Consider the following 23,188-nt stretch of genomic DNA (forward strand, 5'->3'; position numbering starts at 1 on the left):
CAGGGGTAATCAGTCTGCAGCTTCGCAAGTAGTAATCTATGATCGAAGTGGCAGGATTTATTCTGAATTATGAAAGGTGTGCATGCTATTGGAGGGGGAACAACCATCAGTGTGAGGCTCTTCTTACTCACCCCCTTTCATTTAAAAAGAAAAAAGCTGCTTGATATGGAAGTCGAAAATAGGGAATACACTCTGTTGAGAGTAATCTCCAATGCTCCCCTCCCCAGTAGTAGTATTCATTTATTTTCTGTTCTATTGCAGTATTCTGACAAGTCCCTGTACACCCAGCTGTGCTTTTACCGCTACATTTTTGATGTGGACTGTGCACTGGAGAAACTTATTACCGATCATGAGAAAGGTACGTTAAAATACTGTAATTACCTTTGAGTTTAAAGTGGAAATTTGCATCATAAAAGCCAGACCTACTGTCAGGCTGTTCAGGCAGCATCACACTGCTGTCTCAGAAGCAGGCCGTGGGGGCCGTCGTGAGCCCAGGCATTGCCTGCATGAGGGGCGGCAGCGCAGGAATCCCTGGCTTTGGCCCCCACAGCCTGTCTCACATTGTTCTCTCTTAAAGCAGGGCTCTGGGGAGGAACAGTACAAAAAGGACTCTTTAAATGCTATATTTTGAAAATGGTATTTTCTATAGAGTTTAGTAATTGTAATAAAGTAAGCATAGGCAACGTGATCATTGGACCTACAAAAACCAGATATTACCACTAAAAAAATAGACCTGGAGTGTGTGTCTGCTGTTCACTAAAAGCCTAGGTTCATTTTGAAAGAGAGGAATGGGGTGGAGTTCTTTTATTGACTCCATCCTAAGAGTGTGTATAGGCACCTTAGCCCAGATGATCAGGTGCTGCCTGTAACCCTCACACAAGACTTGCAGGCACTGTGGGGCTTTAATGGGTCTGGGGAAAGCTTTGTTACATAACAAAGTATTTGAAAATGTCGTGATGACAAGTGCCTGGATTTTTTTTCGTCTACCTGAAAACCACATTGACAACTTTCCTATTACCTGTAAAAATACAAAAGATAAATCTATACATTTATTTATTAGTCACCTGCAGAGTGTTTATGTTGTTTGTCAGTGACTATCAATTCAATATTTTCTTGGTTGGTATTAGGGTTGGAGGCAACCTCAGGGGCATAGAGAAACCTAGTACTGCCAAATTTCTTCCCATAAGAATCCCATGCTGCCCTTGATTTGGTCTTAACTGTTTTCAGTTCTAGTCATAATTGACTTCCATTTTTCCATCTACAAGATAGGCTATAAATCACTTTTAAAATGCCTTGACTTACCTGGTTTTTCTGTCCATCCTTGAATATAAACACTTTATGACTGATGGAGGCATTGATTTCGGGTATTAGTATCTGGTCTTTAGATGTTCAACAAGAACTTGGGCTATCTTATCTCCACAGCAAATTTATATAGAGAAAAGATCTCTTCTGCACATTAGTAACAGTGTTTTCAAAGTTTCATTCATGGCTGATGTCTGTCTAGCCCATGTTTACTTGCAGTATCATTAATAACTGTGTCTCTTTTAGCCCCAAGGGCCTTACCTTGAATGCATTATGAGTTGAGAGAATGAGTACTGATTCTCTGTTTCTCTCAGAATTGTAGCTCTTTCTGGGTATCGGTATATTAGAACTTGCTCCTCCTTTACTTCTTTCTGAATCTTGCCTTCCCAGATGTTCTTAGACTCCAGGGGATAGGCTTCTCTTCCAGACCTCTCCAGAATTCTTACCTGTGGAGTTTAATCAGTCTTTCACAGTCAGCAATTTTCAAAAAGTCCGGAGATTCTTGGAGACATGTGGGAGTGACCTGTAAAGTCACTGGAGACTTGCCCAGCTTTTTAGAGAATATCGAGAAGTGTACATTACTCTCCCGGAAAATAAGAAAGAATAGAGAGGCCCTTGGAAGCTTCTGGTTTGGCATAAGGGGAGAAGTATGGACAGAATCTGTTCACTCCCATGATCTGTCATTCTATTTCATGAGTTTAAGAGTCAGGATGCTTTTTTGTCATTTGCTTCTAATAAATACGCTCTTCAGGAGTTCAGGGCCAAAACTGCACTAAGTGAATTACTGACAGGTTATTTTACATGTCAGAAGGCTCAAGAAAGTAAAGCAAGGGATGGGTAAAAAATTTATATCTCAGAGAAGAAACTTCGTGAAACATTCCAAGAGCCTTTTGTTTTATTTATAGAAACTTTTTCCTTTGCGCTTCCTTTTGCCTATTTATTTTTCTTAAAATGCTGTTTAGGAATGAGTGAATTAGCTGAACTTTACTTGGTCAGGGAGCTTTCAGATCACTTGGTAATGCTAAGTGTTGGTAAAATATTTTTTAGCAGTGGAATATAAACTGAAACACTGGGTCATGCTTGCCCTTGATCCAAGAACAGAGGTTTCCTAATAAGTGACATTAGATAAGCTCTCTCCTAAGAGTCACCTGGGGGTGTATAAAAATCCAAATCCGTGGATCCTAACACCTACAGATTCTAATTCAGAAGGTATGGGGTGGAGTTTAGGAAGCTCAGCTTTTTAGAAAGTACACCCAGACAATTCTGATGTGCAACCAAGTTTGAGAACCCCTGTCCTAGATGCTCTGAACACATCAGTTGGATGGTTTCTAAATAAAAGAGAATTGAACACAGGTGATAGATGGTCCATAGGGAACAGTTGGAGAACAAAAATTTTCTTATGGTCCATAGGCAGACAATTACAGGGGAAATGTCCATAAATGTAAATTAATGTAACATACATAAAATTCACTTCTTGAAGAAAACAAATCCTACCATTTGCAACAACATGGATGGAGCTAGAGGATATTATGCTCAGTGAAATAAGCCAGGTGGAAAAAGACAAGTATCAAATGATTTCACTCATCTGTGGAGTATAAGAACAAAGAAACTGAAGGAACAAAACAGCAGCAGACTCACAGAACCTAAGAACAGACTAACAGTTACCAAAGGCAAAGGGACTGGGGAGGATGGGTGGGAAGGGAGGGCCAAGGAGGAAAAAGGGGGCATTACTATTAGCAGACATAGTGGGGAGGGGGCACGGGGAGGGCTGTACAGCACAGAAGACAAGTAGTGATTCTATTAGCATCTTACTACGCTGATGGACAGTGACTGTAATGGGGTATGTGAGGGGACTTGATGGGGGGAGTCTAGTAAACATAATGCTGCTCATGTAATTGTAGATTAATGATACCAAAATAAAAATAAATAAATAAATAAATACAATTCACTTCTTACTTCATAAGTTGGAGTTAAATGTTCTAATGTTCTCTCCTGATTTGCTTTTCAAGGGAGACTTGCCATAAAAATGAGTTGAAAATTTGTGGGATCCAGAGAGCAAATAGATGTATTCGATTTGGACCAAGATCAGAACATCAATAGATGTTAACATTGAGAGTCCTGTGAAAAATGACAGTCGTTACACACAGTTATATTATTGAGAATGGAATCTAAGTATTGTCTGTCAACAAGTGCCCTGGAGCTGGCATGTGAACTATTTACTGTAGACTCTCCTTTACTGTCAGTCCCTAGCAACATTTCCTTCCCTGAGACTGTTTTAACCATTTCCATTAAAAAGTCCATATCTAACAGGTTATAACTGGATGGCGGTTTTAATTTTTGTTTGAAACTGGCAATTTGACTTGGAAAAAGACATGTATAAATTATTTGAAAGAGGTTTATTTATTTTTATGGTGGAAAGTAGCTCTTGTCAAAGCTTTTTCCTGTGCTTTGCTTTCAAACGAAGGTTTACAGGCCATTAGTCCATAATGTGAATTAACCCCATTTGGTATTTTTCCCTTTGCTTTAAAATGGTAAAAGGACTGTTACTCACTTTGGTGAAGTGTTTACTACATATTTACTGTAACTACAGAACATTTGAAAAATCTTATGTCTGTGGGACTTTGGCATTATTACTGTAACTGCTCCAGAATGTACATAGATGGCATAATAGATCCAAAGGAAGTTTTAGAGGAACATAGTGGCAATATATGAAGCAAAAATCTGTTTCCACCACGGCAGTCCCTAATGGGCCTGTTTGACTACTTCATCCCATGGGGCCTTGGCCTGAGTAGGGATAAGGGAACAGTGGGAGGAGACATGAATCAGTTCAAATCTTTACCCAAGTGTCTAAATTAAGTCTGCTTAAAAACACAGGAGAAAAGCAGCCGCTATGGAAAGTAGTATGGAGGTTACTCCAAAAACTTAAAATAGAAATGCTATACGACCCAGCATTTAACAAAAGAGAATCACTAATCCAAAAAGATACACACATGCCTGTGTTTAGTACAGCATTATTTACAATAGGCAAGATATGAAAACAATCTAAATGTCCATCAATAGATAAATGGATAAAGAAGCCATGGTACATATATACAACGGAATATTACTCAGCCATAAAAAGAAATGAAATCTTGCCATTTGTGACAGCATGGATGGACCTACAGGGTATTATGCTAATAAAATAAGACATAAAAAGACAAATACCATAGGATTTCACCTACAGGTGGAAGCTAAAAAGCAGATGAGCCAACAAAGTGAAATAGACTCATCGACACAGAGCAGACTGGTGGTTGCCATGGCGGGGGTTGTGAAATGGGTGAAGGCAAAGAAAATTAGAATGTGTGGTCTCTTCATCTGGGTGATGGTTACATGGCTATCTACACATGTCAAAATTCATCAAGCTGTATGCTAAGATTTGTGCATTTTATTGTATGTACCTCAATATAAAAATGTTTTTAAATGAGAAAAAAAATTTTTAATCACTTAAAAAATGCAGGAGAAAGAATCTCTTGCTTTTTTCAACTGAACCCTTTTTTTATTTGGCAACCATAGAAACAACACATACATATTTCCTATTATGTTTTGAGTGCCAATCCATATGTCAGAGGAACAAAGTTGGCCAATGCTCTCTGTCCTGGAGTAGCTTAGAGTCCACTGGGGACAGACAGAATGAGCAGCAGCTAAGAGATAAACCATGGATCTGGTCATACTGTTTTGGAAGCAAAGAAAGGGAGCCACTAGCTGCCTTTTTTTTTAGTAGACTTTATTTTTTAGAGCAGTCAGTTTTAGGTCCACAGCAACATTTGAATGGAAGGTACAGGGATTTCCCATATATCCCTTCCCCCCACACATGCACAGCCTCCCCCATTCTCAACATCCCCCACCAGAGTGGGACATTAGTTATAACTGATGAACCTACATTAACACAGTTATTCAGAATCCCTAGTTTACCTTAGGCTTCACTCTTGGTGTTGGACATTCTATAAATTTGGACAAATGTATAGTGACACTTATCTACCATTGTAGTATCATACAGAGTAGTTTCACTGCCCTAGGAAACATCTTTGCCTCCCCCAACCATATCCCTTCCTTCCCACTAACACCTGGCACCACAGATCTTTCTACTGCCTCCATAGTTTTGTCTTTCCAGGATATCATATATTTAGAATCATACAGTACATATCCTTTTCAGATTGGCTTCTTTCACTTAGATGCATTGTAAGTTTCCTTTGTGTCTTTTCATGGCTTGATAGCTCATTTCTTTCTAGCACTGAATAATATTTCATTGTCTGTGCCACAGTTTATCCATTCGCCTACTGAAGGACATCTTAGTTGCTTCCAAGTTTTGGCAGTAAGCAATAAAGCTGCTATAAACATCCGCATGCAGGTTTTTGTGTGGACATAGTTTTTAATTCCTTTGGGTAAATACCAAAGAGTGTGATGCTGGATTGTATGTTAAGAGTATGTTTAGTTTTTTAAGAAACTGACAAACTGACTTCCAAAGTGGCTGTACCATTTTGTTTTCCCCCTGAATAAGACTTCCCATTGCTCCACATCCTCACCAGCATTTGGTATTGTTGGTGTTCTAGATTTTAGCCAATCTAACAGGTGGTGTCTCATTATGTTTTCAGTTTTCATTTCCCTGATAACATGTGATGTGGAGTGTGTTTTCATATGCTTATTTGCCATTTGTATGCCGTCTTTGGTGGGGTGTCTTTGACTCATTTTTTACTCAGGTTGTTTGTTTTCTTACTTTTGTGTTTTATGAGTTCTTTGTTTATTTTCAGTAGTGGCCCTTTATCAGATGGGTCTTTTGCAAAATCTCTTCTCTCAGTCTGTGGCTTGTCTTTATTCTCTTGAACACTAGTTGCCTTTTCACTTTAGTGTTTGATGCTTATTCCTAAAAAAAAAAAAAAAAAAAAACTTTTTTTCTGTTCCTCTTCTCTCTTACCAGATGCTTATCTCCTCTTAATGCTCTATCAGCTCTTTGTAGGAGGATGGTGTGTTAGGCACTGTGCCTGCCATAATAGAGTATCGCAGATTGGGTGGCTCAAACAATGGAAATGCATTTCCTGACAATTTGGGAGCTAGAAGTCTGAGATTGAGGTGTCGGTAAGGTGTGTTCTTGTGAAGCCTCTCTTCTTGGCTTGTAGATGGCCATTTTCTCCCTGTCTTCATCTGGTCGTCCCCCTGTATATGTCTGTGTCCAAATCTTTTCTTGTAAGGACACCAGGCTTGGTGGTTTAGGGTCCATCCTGGTGACCTCATTTTAACTTAATTACCTCTTTAAAGACCCTATCTCCAAATACACTCCCAGGTACTGAGAGTGAGGATTTCAGTCCAGCTTCAATATGAATTTCGGGGGGACACAATTCTGCCTATAACAGATGGTATTCTTGGTGAATTTTTCCATAAGCCCTTTTGAACATGTATTTGTCTCTGCCAGAATTGAAACCCCATTTTTTAGGACTCTGTTGAGAAAAGGAATTGGAGCTACAGCATAAAGGTTAGCAAAAAGATGATGCTTTAACCTTGACCTTATGAAAAGCATCTGTTAGGAAACTCTACTTCTCAATGGATTTCAGTTAGGTCTAAGAGGACTGTTCTTCGGGTCACCCCTGTTTCTTGCAAAATAATGTGGGTGGCCTTGAGTGTCACAGCATACTGAGCAACACCTGTCCAGGTTGCTCTGCTCCTTGCTCCTGTCAGCCAGGTGAGCTGTTACGGTCACTTCCCCTCTCCGGCTTTGTGCTCAGCTGCTTTCTTTACGTGTTTCTTCTGAAACTTGTTTCCAGTATTGTTGTCCTTCTGTCTTTTCTTTATGCCTGATGGTAACATGTGTAGGCAGTTATTGCCATCCGTGTCTCCCAGGACTAGGCTGTCCCTTCATAAGCTACTTTATAGCTTCCTCTCATCCTTTCAGATATCTAACACAAGTCCTCACAGCTGCCCTGTGAGGTTGCAGTGGGCTGTGCCCGTTATATTGATGACAAGGTTGAGTTACGGAGTATAAGCTTCCTTCCTTTGCATCCCCATTGCACCCTGTGAGAGCCCTTCTCAGCGCACTTGTCCTGAATTATTTTGATGCTTTTTTACATTGAGTTCATTGAGGCAGAGGGCTGTATCTTGTTTATGTGTCCTTTTCTGTTTGAGGCAGCTCACTAAATTTTTGTTGCATGAATTCTTGGTGGAAAATAAGGCCACACAAGCAATTTCAAGGGTTTTGGAGGAATTAGTCCTAGGAAATAGTTCAGGCTGTCAATGGAAGGCAATGTGCAGTAAAATTATAGAACTTCCTGTATTGCTTGGAGTGATTCACATACCATAAAGTCTGTCGTTTCAACTCTTTGCAAGTGATGCTAAAGACAGACGACCAGGTATCTCTCTCATTTTACTGATGCTAAATTAGAATTGAATCAAAAGAACGTCAAGCCACTTAACTAGTGAGTGAGCCAGACCAACTGCCCCTTACCCACCCTGCAGTAAGGTCTTGTTCTCCTGCTTCTCCCTTAGCTAGTTACACTTGTGATGTCGTAATGATTGTATTACTTGGTGGAATATGGTGACCCAAGAAAGAGACGACAGCCAGTAGTGAAACGTGAGGGAATCTAAAAAAAATGATTTTTTTTTTTTTTTAGCCAGAAAATAAGAGTTTTGTGGAAGAAATTATAAGCTTTAGTATATGTGGATATTTGGAGACTTCTGAGGGTCCCAAGACCGGTCCCTTTTCAATGTTAAGGATTCCTATTCTATTTCCTGAACTGCTAAAGTGAAAACGGGAGTTTTTTCATTGCTGGAAGTACTGAAATAAAAGTAGCGAAGAGCCACTGGAGTCCTCTTTAAACCAGTGACATTCTTTGACATTCTACTTTCTTAAATCCTCACAAGGCATTAAAAAGAAGGCTGTGTCAGAGAGACCCTATCTGATCCAGTTTGTGTATCACTTTAAACCCGTGGGTTGTCCTACTGAAAACATTGTTGAATATTAGAAATGAGCCTTCTCTGAGTTTTTATAACTAATAACAAGTACAGCACGCAAACAATTCACACCCACCCAATACATGAAAGTAAAGGTGCAGGTGCACTTCAGCACCAATTCCCTCTTCTTAAAATTACATTTTTTATTGTAAAAAAGGTTTCTTTAGAAAAGTAGATTTTGAAATGGATAACTTAAATTCCATTTTCCTTTTGTTTCATTATCTTAAAAATAAAAATGATCTGAGCTTTTTTTTTTTTAACTGTTCCTTTGATTAGTTTAAGTGAATTTTGATCATGGGGAACTCTTAATGTGGTAATTCACAATATAGTTAGCTATCTGTTTATGGTTAGGGAGTGTTTGTAGAAACATAAAAGAATTTCGATAATAGGAGAAGTGGCTTACATACATAATCCTGAGCTTGTGGTGGTGGTGGTGGTATTAGATACCAGATAGTTTTAACCTTTAATGACTTAGGGAAATACTAACACTATGATGTTCGAAATCCAAAACTGAGTAACCATTATGATTCTAACTTGTGGTTTCTCATATGCAAGGTAGAAAAATTAGTAAGAAATACTAGAATTATTTACAGTTGTTATCTCTGGGTAGATTATAGATCATTTTTATTTTCTCCTTTATACTTGGAGGTACTTCCCAAGTTACACAAACTAAGCATGTACTGTGTTTATAGCAAGAAACAAATTACAGGCACTGAAACTTTACAAAAAAAATATTTTACTCAACTTGGAAAAAATTGTTCAAATTAGCGGTTGAGGGAGAAAATAACATACAGATGAACTCAACTTTCTTTTCTCCATCTATTTTTTTTCCAAGTCAAACCTAGGACCATGTTACTCGAAGTGTGAACAACATACCAGCAGCATGGACATCACCTGGGAACTTGTTAGAAATGCAAAATATCAGGTCTTCCTCACACCAATTGCATCAGCCTCTCTACTTTCACAAGATTCCCAGGTGGTTCCTGGGCACATTAATGTTTTGAGAAGCACAGATCTAGGACACTCCCCTCTTAATAACTAAAACCAACATCCTTTTTATTCAGTCATTCATGAGGGCCATCCTTTTGGCAAAACTTTAAAATGACAGATGAGTGGACTACGGAAGGCCTACCCAAGTTTAAGGTAGAATGGGAAAGGCAGCCTGGTCTTTTGAAATGTATTCTGTAATTAAGCTTAACATGGTGGCTGGCAAGGCCTAGGGGATGGGAGAAAAAAGCATGACTTCTTCCAATGTATTTCTTCTTAACTAAGAAGAAAAGTAAAGGAGAGGTAAGTTAGGATTTTCAAAATGGCTTTCAGCTTCTCAAGATTAGTGGCTTATAAAAGGGAACTGGAATATAGTTCTACACCCACTTCATGTAGGGGCCACTCTGCACATACCTGGCATAAAGTTTCACCCAGTCACTGCATTCTGGGCTTCATTACAATATGGATTTAGCATGTTTGTTCAGATTTCAAGGCACTGAACTAGAATTTTTTTGAAATGAGAACAAGATTCTATTTCTTTTATTTTGCTACTAAAAAGTGTGCTTGAGAATTTACTTTTCCTACTGTTCCTGACTTTTCTGTTCTATTTTTATGCTTGGTACAAGAATGAATGACAACATTGATATTTTCCAAATGGCAGCATGGAGCTCCTTCCTACTGCTTTTTTTTTCTCTCTGAATACTGCCAGTTTTTTTTTTTTTTTGCTTTGTTTTTTAACTAAAGATGACTTTACAATGCGGCAGAAGAGAAACTACATTTTGCACGAAATTGTCACTGTAGTTGCATGGCCCGTTAAGAGGAGGTGTCTTCTCGGCATTTTCTGTCGTCATCATTAGGAGAGCTAAAGTAGTACATGACCATTGCCATATATTTGGGCAGCAAACTTCCCGGATTCTAATAATGTGCCTTTCCTTTTAGCCCACTTCTGTAAATATGCACTCAACTTCTGTACTTTTATGTGTAAATGGACCTGCAGGCACGTGATGGTAACAGATGTGTTATTAGTTTTACAAAATCCTTTCCTTTTACAGTTTTTCAGTGGGCAGCAGGTTGCTTGCCCTTTTGGAGTGACAAGTGCAGCAGTACAAACAAGGGCATCGATGTTGCAGCATCTTTGTGATGACACTCATGGGTGGTCTGCACTTGCAGAACGTATTGTCATTTTTGGGGTGTTGAGAGTAGGAAAGACCTGTTAAGATTTTTTTTTTCATGTACTTTTAAGAAATATACTTCTGTCACCAGTCACCAGCGAGGGAAAAATATTAAACAGTTTTCAAGCAGTTAGACCATAATGTGAGCTAATCACTTTATTTTGAAGAAAAGTATCTTTAAACAGCTGAGCTAGTAAATTTACTTTTAAAATGTATTGTGCTTACACAGTAGATGGTTTTATTTCCATGATGTTTTTTACTACATAATTATACATCTTAATTACGTAATTACTATCATAATTATTATGTAATTGCATGTACTTCCACTAATTACAAAATCAGGAAGTGTAATTATCCAGTAAAAACTTTATGAAATTTCATGCACAAAAAATTACCTAAAAGGCTATTCCAGTGGTCTACTGGAAGGCTTGCCATGGTTAGACTTAGTCCTGACTTTAGTTTAGAACTTGAACCCCTAGGCCAGGACAAGAAGGACAATTACAGACAGACAGACCAACACTAAACTGAGTATTATGATATAGGTAAGATGGCCTTTGTTCCTTATGAGTTAAAGTTGGGAAACAGTTGAATTTCTTTCTACTTGTGAATTGGAGTAAGAATAATTTATGTTTGAGGTAGGTATCACAAAAACTGTCAACAGCAAGGGCATTTCTTTCTTAGGAACAAATTGATTAATAGGTTTTGACAATCAGAGCATTTAGGTTGCAGAACAACCAGGCCTTCTATAATGGCTGATAAAGCTATCTGTCTTTAAAAGCGAAAATAATAATAATAATTTCATTGTTGTTATTTAAAATTTTGTTTCTTGAGTTTGAAGAGGACTTTTTTTTCCAGTCTGTTTATATTTACTAAGTTAGGAGCTAATGTATCAGAAGAGCATAATCTTTTCTACTACTACCTGATGTCAAAAGCAGCTTTTGAGACATAAACATACACTTGCAAACATGTAACATCAGACCCTAAATAAAGACAGAAGGTTTAATTCAATAAAGCTATGATGCCGTTACCATTCAAAACGACATACAAATTGCACAGTGAAACAATAGTCATGACAGCAAATTAGATATGACATTTAAATTACAAGGAGAAATCCCAGAACCATTTTTGGTCTCTAGGAGTCTATTTTAGCCTAGGTTTAAAACCCAGTCTAGAGACTGCTCTATTGTCTAAGTAGGGTAATGTTGTAGAAGACTAATTGGAGGTTGGTTGAATTAATTGCAGATTAATTAGGAGGAATGGGCTTATAATACTCATGGCAGAGAAGAGAGTAGATCCGGTATCATGATAGAATGTACTATAAGTTTCAGGAATATTGAATTATTGATATTTGTGTAACATCTATAATAATCTAACATGACCTAAATAAAGCACTTGGTAGATATGCTAGATTTTCTTCCCTTCAAAATTAGCGCTTTTCACTGGAAGTGTATTGAATCAGCCAGTTAGAATGCATAGAAGTTACTTCTTTTAAAAATGCAGCCTTAAACATTAAAAAGGTTGGTCATCTGAGAAACACACAATATTCTGGTTTTTTCCTTAAGCCTTTTGGAAGAACTCATTGTAGTTTTATCAGTTATTGACTTTCTGGCTTTTTTATACCAGCTAAAATTTGTAATAAATGTAACTTTTTAAAAAAATCAGTGAAAGATAGGAAAACACCAGCCCCGCTTGCTTCAAGCAAATTAGAGGGTTTACAGTCATCCACAATTTTCATGCTCCCAGAATATTTGGGATTTAAAGAGGGTTAGTCCAACTCCACTACTTTTCTCTAGCAGTTTGGGATCATTTTTAAATTGCATGTTCTCTCCCTCTTGGGAATCTTTGCTCATTTACTTAGCTCAGAATTTAATGTCTCTGTCATTTCCTATTTGCCTTAACTCGGTTGTGATAGCATTTCTTCTCAGAAGTGTTTGTGCCCTCGCCATGAGATAGCGCTTGCCTCTCGTGCATCTCCTTGATTTTTTGTTTTTGTTTTGTTTTATACCCATTGTCTTTGCCATTTCAGAATAGCCTTTAATGGTTAGAAGTTAAGTGTTTTTGCTTCGTCCTTGCCTCTGCAATTATGGTGCAGATTTAATTTTTAAACTGACTTAATGGTCACACTTTTTTCTGTTTGGCTTGGCCTTCTTGTTTTTCATGTAAATTGGCACATGTTTTCATTATCCTCTGTAATTCTTTAAATTTCTCATAATCATCGGAGGGACTCCACCCTGACTTTTAAATTCTAATCGCATCCTGATGGTGTCTCTAGTTACCCAGTAGTCCCAGACCCAGACCTGGTGTTGATTTGCACGTGATTTAGTCAGTGCCTATTTGCTATTTTATGCTGTTGTGTCATGTCCATATAATAGATGCTAGCCCCTCCTATTCAAGAAAACCCATCATCAACTGGACTCATTCTTAGAGTAGTTCTTCCTGTAGTTGTCATGAATTTATTCAGATCCAACAGTGTTCTCTTAACTTGTGGCCGACAGGACGGTAACTAGACAGAATTAGTAGCCTGTCATTGAGTTCAATTGAATTAATGCAGATTGCATTCTCCCCATGCAAAGGCCCTGGGAAACCTTTCTTGCCTTGGTCGATGAGCCCAGCCCTGCCTTAGCACCATCCCTTAGAGCTTTAGGCTTAAACCAGCTGTGCTCACAAAAAGATAGGTTTGCTGGCTAATTTTAGGCACTGATACACTTTTTTTTGTTTTAAGAAACTACTGTAAAACCCAAATCACAAATAGGATTGCAAAGCCAGGTCTGTGTGTAGGTCTAGTTTTCTGTTTCTCCCTCCTTTATGCCCACCCCCCAAAATGCATTCAGTGAGTGCTTGTTGAGTCTCTGCGTTGTGTGGTATGTAAAGGATGCAGCATAAATAAGACCTGGTTCCAGCTTTACAGGTAATAATTCTTCTGATCATCTCTTATTTGTGTATATCCTCTAACACCCGCTCTTTAAAGGGCTTTGCTTTTTATGAACACTCACATCCATTATCTTTTACTTTCCCATTAGATAGAGTAGTTGACATTTTTCAGATGAAAACACAACCTCAAAGAGATGAATTGACCCTCCCGAGGTAGCAAAGCTGAGGAGTGTGAGAGCCCAGCGTTCTTTGTGCTGTGTCACTGCCGCCCTGTTCTTAATCTAGTAGGAAAACTTCAACCTGAAGGCAGAAAACTTGAGACAAGGGAACGGGCTGCAGTGCTGCAGAATCTCCACCTGAAGCTCAGGGAAGGCCTCCCAGTGGAGATGGAACCTGAGTTGGACCTTGAAGAGAGGCTGAGGTTTTAATAGGCACAGATGCAGGCATGTAGTTTAAGACTAAGTTTTGTCTTTCTTGCTGTTCTTTAGTGCTCTATTGCTTATGTAGCCTGCATGAATCAAAGAACCTCATTTGACAAAAATGCCTGATGATTTTAAAACCTATCTGAATTGGAGGTTTAGTCAAAAAGTGCTTATTAAGAGGCTGGTTTATGCAAAGCTTTAAACCCAGGACTGGGAGCTGGAAGGCTGTTAGGTCTTCCCACTGGAACCAGTGGTAGTACTTTGAAAGAAGTTGACTCCATCCTGCAGGATACATCTGTCAGAAGTGTATCAAAATGTTTTCCTATCTTAAATAATTTAAGTCAGAATATAATAATGTAAGTATTTTGACATGAAAATGTTATATACTGTGATAAAGCCACTTATCTTAAAACAGATGTCTGACTTTTAAAGAAGTATGGCAAGACAAAACAACAGAAATAGGAATTAAAAGAGATGAATGACAAACTGAACTAGTTTTGTAAAATAAAGTCCTATTAGCACTATGACCATAGAATATAAAAATGTTTTACTTGAAGCATGATTTTTTTTTTTACTATCATCATGATAAACGTTTAGACATATTTAGGACCTGTTTATGAAGTAAACATTTGCTACTGAAATGATTCCTATATTTTATTGGTATATATTATCCTACCCCCCAAAATTGTACATGCTGAAAAGTTAGTAAAATCCGAGATAAAAGAGAGGGTCTGAACCTGGGCCTGTCTTCAGGAAATGATTCAGCAGAGCTCACTTTGGTCTGTCTCAGTGGAGGCTTTATCACTTTTAACAAATGTGCCACAGTAAATTTATTAGTATGCTACAAAGAAATTTTCAAAATAATTAAGACTAAACTACACTTGTCAAAATAAATGAATGAAATACAATTTTGAATCATCTTTCTTCACTTATTGCTCATTTGCATAATTCAGTAACTTACACAGGAATCTTTCAGTCATTGGTGTGAATTAGCAAGGTTCTGCTATTCCGTGTTGTACGGGTGGGAATTATACTACCGTGTAATTAGCTATTCCAGACATGGACTAACGGGAAATACCAAAGGGCATAGCAAACTCTACAGAGACAAGGCAGGGAATCTAAAGACAAGAGACAATCAAAGACACCCAACAAACTCAAGCTGGTAGACCACAGGGAATTTTGAATGAAGCCTCTTAATTTATTTTGAGAATAAGAAATCGGTAGTATGAGAGAAATCTCAACAAGATTAGCTGACTAAGCCTACTTAAAAAAAAATATCTCTTTAGTGCATGGTGCGCCAGGTTAACCACTCCTGTTTGTTAGTCTGTATACAGCTCAACAAATAGCCAGCAAAGCCTTTCATGGGTATATAGTGGCTTTCCATTGAGGTTTTCACTCTTTGAAGGAGGTCGTTTATAGCAATGAGATCTGTAGATGCAAATTGCTTTCCCTATATGTGAGGGGTCATTCCTTTCACAGCAGACTTGCTCATCTCTTTTATAGAGGTTTTGTTGTTTTTCTGCCGCTCCCAATGCAATGATGGGAATCACACACACACCCCATAAACCCCCCATCTAACTTAGCATCCAAATCTTTTCCTTCCAGCTCTGTGAAACTTTTGTGTGCAGATCTTTGGGAACAAAACAAGCTGTTAGCAGCAGCCTTTAGCCCTGCATTAGGAAACTTTTCCCTTCATTCAACCTGAATTGTCATCTCTTTAGATATGCCTCTCTTTCTCACCTAATTCTAAAGAATTACCATTCTTATCAAAGTAGAGTATCACTATAATATGCCAGGGTATGTAGAGAATTCTTGGAAACACTGTCCTGAAAATGTCATTTTTAGTTTGGCTCCTAAGTAATGCAAGCTCATATGAACTAGAGGAACAGAGAAGTGAAGGGCTCGATTTAATTCAGGGGTTAGCTATGAAAACCTAACTTCTGATCCTATTACTTAAGTGGAGGGAGAGAGAATATTTCTCTGCTGCCTGAGCTTTTAAAAGTATCGTACAAACATTCATAGATTTTCACCTGTAGTGTTCAGGAGCCTTGGGAAAAAGGGCTTTCCCAGCGTGAGCACTCTGTGAATACTTGCTGTTTTGCGCCTTCCTTCCTTCTGCTGGCATTTGTTGAGCACTGACCTGGGCTCCTGAGAAGCAATGTAGAGTAGTGGTTAAAAGTCCCCTCTGAAGCCCGAGTGGCTGGTTTAAGTTTTGGCTTTCCACCTCTTGCTAGATAAGTACCCCTGGGGTATGTGACATTCCCTATGCTGCTTTGGCTCTACAGCTGGAATGAGAGCAGTACCTGCCTCACAAGGCTCTAGCTTAAACAGGGTGGTATGGGAATGGTGTGGTATGTAAATTGCCTGGAACGGTGCCTGGCACCTAGGAAATGTGCAATAAAATGTCAGTTGGTTTTATTCCTTCTGAGAGTACTTCATCCAAACCACTTTTATAGTATTTAGTATTAAGTTACTGTATCTGAACTGGCTTTTGTAGCTTCTCATTGACCATTTTTTGCTCATATTTGTATCCCCAGCATCTAACACAGTACCAGACAAGTTCTAAGTAATCGAGTCTTGCTTGCTGGACTGTGACAGTGTGAAAAAGGCATGGTCCCTACTCTCAAGGAGCTTAAACTCGATCTTGGTAACTGTTTTTCAGTCTTCTTTATCAGAATAGCATTCATGTCAGAAATATATTAGAAGAGATTAACTTAATTCTCATCAGTACTAACAGAGGGTTGAAAAGTGAATAATCCACAGACAGTTTCCATTTTGTGTCCCTTTGGCATGTGTTCTGTCAATATTAAGCAGTCAGTAATAACTGGCTCTTTTCTAGGAAGGGTAAAAAATAGTTGTGCTTAAAACAAAATGAACAAAATAGCAGTAGACTCATAGACACTGAGAAGTGACTAGTGGTTTCCATGGGGGAGGGGCTGGAGTGGGTTGGGTGGATGAGGAGGATAAAGGGGCACAAAAATTCTCAATCCAAATGTGGGTTGGTCACAGGGATGGTAGTACAGCATGGAGAATATAGCCCATGATTCTGTAACATCTTCCTATGTTGACAGATAGTAACCACACTAGAAGGGGTGAGGATTTAATAATAAGGGGAACTGTTGAACCACTCACTGCATCGTGTGGTTCAACAATTACTCACTTGAAACCAATATAAGATTGTGTATCAGTGATACTTCAATTAAAAAAAAGTTGTGTTTGTGTGCAGAAGGTCAGCCAAACCAAGTGCCAACTCATGGATCTTTTAGCAGATTTTTCTTAACAACCAGGGTGTATCTTTTATATATTTTTGAAATGACAGGTGCCCAGATGCCACCACCAGATATCTGATTCAGTAGGTCTGGGGTGGGGCCCCGGCATGGCTGTGTATTTTTAAAAGCTCTACAGTGACTCTGATGTGTACCCACAGTGTTAATAATCTTGGAGTTAGTGAAACTCTTCAAACTTTAATATTGCTTTTTGTCATGCATTAAGTTTGACTTTGATATAGAAAGGGAGATTGGGTGGCATCTAGATAACAATTTAAATAGACAGTACAAAGGAAAATGAAGTCAAACACGTGAATTATTTCCTAGATAAAGGAATCATTTATGGTACAATATGAGCTAATACAGCATTTGAGAATAAAGTGAAGGAAAAAAGTGGGCCAGGGAAAAATAAACAAGAAGCTGTTTTCTGGTAATAAGCAAATGGAAGATGAAATAAATGCCTTTCAACAAAATTGGCTCTAAAGAACATGTTATTTTCCCCATTAACTTAGATCATAAAAGCAGAAAAGGGCTGCCACGGAGGGTGGGGCATCCTTAAGGAGACTGGATGGGTAACTGAGAAGGTATTGAGGCAGAGGCTAACCCAACCCTGGCGCTTAGGCACCTCCGCAATTTGGATTTCTGGAACTTTTCGCACCTGTGTCCTCTTCTACTTAGCTCTCCTGGTAGATCAGTTTGTCTGATCTGAAGGGTCTGGGACAGGGTGGTTTCTCTGGAGGCATTCAGAGGGTACCTGGGCACCACGGTTATAGCTTGGTCTTACCTTGGGTCTCCTCGTAGGAGAAATAACTTGGCTGGTACCACTTCCCAGCATTGGGGTTTGGGACCTAGAAAACAGTCTCCAGTCTGCCTTGTTTCTGGCTGTGGGGTTTCACATCATTCCATTTTGCTGGAAGGATGGCGGCGGCACCTCTGTGGCACCCGCAGATAGATGCCTCACTCGTCCCTGAGCAGGCCTTGACTCCACCTCCATGGTGGCCACCTTCCCCGGCTCCTGGGCTCCCCCTGCCTGCATCGCCTGCCTCAACCCAGTGTTTCCCTGTTGGCATTCTGCTCATCCTTTAAGGCTCCCCAGCTAGAAATGACCTCTTGGTACTCCAAACTCCTACAGCTCTTCAGCACTGCCCCTCGTGCATTGTAACTCTTTGAGGTCAGGGCCACGCATGTGTGTCTGATGGTAACTTGCACATGACAGGAGCCTAGTAAATGGCATGTGAAGTCAATGTTTTCCAGAATGCTTTATAATAGAAACATAATACTTTGGTGCTCCATTGAATACTTTTAATGTTTCTTGAATACATTTCTGACTCCATCCTCTTTTCTATGCTGTTTATTTTCCAACTAACCCTCCAACTGTGTGATAAAATTTTTCTCATCCATGTATAGCCCAATGTCCATCAAACATTTAGCCCATGCTCTCTCCTCACTCCACATGGACTGGATTCCTACCTCAGGGTACCCACTTTCTGGTAATGCCTAATGGAGTTGAGCTGTGATATCACATACCTCAGAGAGACCGCATAAAGTCCAGCCTGGACATTTCTTTGCTCAAACCTTTAGGTCATATCAATTAAACTGACATCCTACTGTATTAGGGGAATGGGTTAAAAAAGTCTTAAAAGTTGACTTCAAATGAGGACTGTCCCTTTGCAGGCCCACTCCTTGGCCTTCTGGAACCTTTCATAGCAGCTGGCCGTGTTGCTTGTGGGCTTTTCTAGTGATTCACAGCTCTGGCTCTGTACTGACCTTGCTCTCTTTGAAATTCTCCCAGCACTCCGAATTTGTTACTCGGTTTACTAGACTTCATGATATATTGGAATGTCTGGAGGCCATCTCCAGATAGCTGTCTGAAGGTGGCGAAGCGAGGGGCTGCTGAGAGGCTTGTGGATACTCTTCTTGTGTCTCCGCATGGGGCCTTCAGCTGAGTGGCAAGTGGGCACCTGCGGGGATGGTGGTGTCAGTTGGTAAACTCTAATAGACTGGGGCATGGGGCGGAAAAAATAGTAAGCCCACTTGAAATCTGGAGGTACCTATGTCTTGGGTGTAACCTGCAACACAAACTCTAACAGTAATCGCTGCACAATTTAATTGCAGGAGACTGAACAAGTTAGAAAATCTATTCCTGGGTTAGCTGCTGACTCACTTTGTGGCATGGGCAAACCATTATTACTCTTTGATTTAGTTGTCTTATTTGTTCAAAAAAGGAAAAATAATATGTGTTTAAAAAGCACTCTGAAATTCCTCTGAAAGGAGGTCTTAAGTGCAAAGTACTATTGTTGTTTCTATTATTATTATTAGCATTCTGGTATGATTTAGTTTTATGCTGTGTAGTTCACAGATGTTTCAGTTCTTCTCAGCAATGAATTAGAAAACACTTCCATGTCATTCTGTTTCATTGCATTGATAACAGTTTAGCACATCTTTGTTTTAACCCCAGTTAAAGTATATGTCCAAAATAGATCTCATTAATAAAGTACAATTACCAAATTAAATATATCTATACTCCTTTCTGTTGTTTTTTTTACCTCCTTAAAAACGTGGTTACCAACAACTACTAAATAAGACCTTTAATTACTGCCAATCTTCTCTTGAAAGTAACAGTGCTTATCTTGAGTAGTTAGAACTGTAAGTGGTATTCAGTACACAGTGGGGTTGTAATGCGATTATGAAGTGTACCAAGTTGGTGATAAATGAGCATGATAAACCACATATTTGTATTGGAACCAGTATTTGGATTATCAACTGAATAAAAAGGCCACAACTGCTGGTTCCCTGGGGTGGGTATATGGGGAAAATAAAATATACTTAAGTATACTTGGAATAAAAAAATTGTGTATGCTTCCATATACAGTACAAAAATCTTTTAAACTTATAGGGTTTTGGGTGTATACTATTTACATTACTGGGGGAAAGATGAAAAGATTTGCTTTGCTTTCTGGTGTTAAGCTTCCCAAATTAGGATTTAAAAAAAAATCTCATCAGTAGAGACGTATGGCTTTTACGTACAATATTATAGTTCTCCCCCAGATATCCAGTAATTTTCCAATGGAGCAGCAGTGAATAAAGGAAAATATTTTAATTACAGTAAAACTTGGCCATGAAGTCATGCAAGAATAATATCATTTTCTTTTCTGGTCATTTGGTTCAAAAGGACATGAACTTGTTTTCTAAATTTGAGTCATTTGTTATCTTAAAGCATTTAAAATCCATCTGTGTTTTTAAGTACTATATTTTAGTAACCTTAGAAATAACTTTAATACTGGGGAGTTGTGATCTATAGAAGATAAATGACACTGTGAGTTTCATTTCTATGTCACCATGAGGTACAGTGAGGAGTCCCTGTGTGCATTTATTCCTAAGAGTGTCCTATGGCGTGGAACCATGGGGAAGGCAGTATAGCTGCCGTAGGGTCTTAGAAACCACAGATCACATTGTGGCAGCCATAGGCCACATAGTGACCTATAAATGTGTTCAATTTGCCTGCAGAATACTTAACATTTTTAATTAATCATTAATATTTTTTAAACTGGAGATTTGACATAAGCCAAATTTCTGACTTTGTTTTAAAAATCAGTATCTGGCTACTCCAGGTCAGTGTTCCTGAATTGCGTGGAGCTGAGTAGCAGCCACAGCAGTTTAGACGGAATGTGAATGTGGGCTCTGGTTTCCCACAACCTCGCTGCTGCAGCCCACCTATTGCTGTTGGCATATGGCTACTGTAGGCTCCTGTTTGCTAAAAATATTTTGAGGTGGTATTTTTCTTCTTTCTTTCTTTTTTTCTCCCCTCCCTCCCCCCAAGAAAAAGGTGATGGACAGAACGGAAGCCATAAAGCTGGGGGTTTAAATAGTAAAAAAATATCCAGCTAACATTAAAAATGCAAAAAGGTGAGAGTCACCTTAATAAACTACAAGTTATGTAGAAATATAAAACTTACTAGTAGCTAACCTCTTTGTGGCACTCTGACCCTCACAGCATCCCAGGGAATAGGGTAACGGGCATACTCGTTTCACCAAGAAGAAAACCGAGTGTCAGGCCCAGGGCACAGCTGTGAAGTGTTGAAGCTGAGGGATGACTTCGGCCTCAGATGTTAGTCCCGAGTAGCACTGTCCAGTAGGATTTTCTGTGGTGACAAAAATGCTCTGTATCTGTGCTGGCCAGTGCAGTGGCCTCTACCTGTGGCTCTTGAGCACTTGAATGTGGCTAGCGTGACTCAAGAACTGAAATTTTTTTTAACTTTATTTAATTTTGATCAATTGAAATATTCACATGTGATTAGTGACTACCTTACTGGGCAGCACAGGACTCTGGAACTCTTTTTCTTTATCATGTGGTCCCTGTATTGCACAGTCTTACTCTGCTTAACGAAGTTCATCAAAAGGTTTTTGTAAGGTTTTCTCTAGTTACTTACCAGTGGCAAGCATCCATTCTACCAGGAGCTCAAAATACTTAAATATTTTCTGTATTCGCATAGATTTCCCTTCATAAAGGCTTTCATCATACATGTAAGCGTTTTTTTGTCACAATGCCGGGGGTCCCAGTGGAAAGGTCTTATATACAGACTCTCCCAAATTTCTTAGTCCAGGTAAAGAACATCATTCGAGGAGTGTGTTTAGACCTCGAAAATGTGTAAATGACCAGGACTTCTTCCCTGGTATTTTTTTTACAGTATAAGATATTAGTGGCTGTTACAGAATCATGGAGGAAACTGACGTTCCCTGATTGGTTAGCTGGTTTGAATTGGACCAGAGTGACTTTTAGGAAGGGGGCCATGAGCTAACCCGTCAATTAATATATATAATTAAATCTAAAATGGCCCTGATTTCAGACACATCCTGATTTCAGAGATGTGAAAGCACGGCAAGGGTTGGAGGTGGCGTGGGGGGGTGGGGTTTACTGGGGTGGGGGGAATCCGTCTTTGAATTTGTCAGTGGGCCTCATCTCCATTTGCCAGCCTGTAACCCGGTACAACTTTGAGATGCAGATGTCCCGACTCCTGCTTTGCCCTGGGGTTAATTAAACCCTTCACTTTGGCTGTCCCCTTCAGTACCACCTTCTAGTGATTATGGTTAATTAACAGAAAGATGTTCTGGTGGTTAGGAGCAGGTAGAAGCTCTTGCTCGGTCCCGGTTTGATGACTGTATTCACTTTCTGTGAACACTCCCCTGCCCCCATCAATGCAGAGGAGGATATTTTATTCTCATAAAGAGTACTGAAAAAGCTTAACCAATCACATTCTAGCACCCGGGCACCTCTGCTCCTTTTTAGAATACCACATGCTGTAATTCAAATTATCACATTAGCTATGCAAATGCACCATTTGTTTTTAAATACTGGAGTGTTTACCTGAATTTTTCCCCTTTTCATCTTCCCGCCCCACCTCACTTGTACATTGTCACTGCAATGTCAGGTTTATTTCTGTGCCTCACTATCCTCACTTTCTTGTTATTTTTAAAATATATTCTGTGTCTCCATAATGGTATTCTTAAGCACCACAAAATATTAGTATGGAGTAGGTTGATGTTTTTTATTTTTCATGATGCCCTCTTGAATCTTGCCTTTATTCAGACTTTGGAATATTTCAACACTTCTCAACTCCTGCCTTCAAATTTCTATACCAGTCTTCCTCTGGAAACTGAGCATGCCTTCTGAAACCTTAACAGCCCTTAAAAAGTCATTTGGGATTTTGAATCTATAAAAATGAAGGCTTTTCCCATGGAATTGCAAACGAGAGAGATGGTTTCATAAATTTCCCAGAGATTTCTTTAAAGGTCTTGCTGCAAAATATCAGAGATGGTCTAATTGATAGCCCAGATGACACTGAAGAGGGGAGCTCTGATTTTCTGGAGAAGACTCCAGTTTACTGTCCGAATGACAAAAGTGCACAGTAACTGGCTAAGTTGGTACTTTCACTGCTGTTGATATTAAAGCTTGAAGCAAAAAAAAAATGGAGGCTTTTCTTGCCCACAGGGGAGTCTGGCACCTAACGGTTACCATTTCAGACGGTGCTGGGAAGAGTTCCCAAATACAAGCCTTTCAGAGTTTACACTTCCAGAAAACTCATGCATGAGTTAGTGAATATCATTTATTACATAGCCACAGGGAGTTCTACGTACTTTGGTGAAAATTATGTATTTGGTATTAGTTTGAACCATATAAAAGTGCTGACAT

General features: G+C 39.1%; 1 protein-coding gene across 2 annotated transcripts in view; it reads left to right on the forward strand.

Moving 5' to 3' along the window:
* Positions 1–23,188, forward strand: part of POLA1 (DNA polymerase alpha 1, catalytic subunit) — a 288,922-nt gene that overhangs the window by 230,052 nt on the left and 35,682 nt on the right. For both annotated transcript variants that reach the window (XM_017671042.3, XM_017671038.3), the window contains exon 36: positions 262–358. In XM_017671042.3, the coding sequence (XP_017526531.2) occupies positions 262–358 (97 nt within the window). The remainder of the gene's footprint in view (positions 1–261; positions 359–23,188) is intronic.

This window comes from Manis javanica, chromosome X (assembly GCF_040802235.1).
Source record: "Manis javanica isolate MJ-LG chromosome X, MJ_LKY, whole genome shotgun sequence".
Classification (NCBI taxonomy): domain Eukaryota; kingdom Metazoa; phylum Chordata; class Mammalia; order Pholidota; family Manidae; genus Manis; species Manis javanica.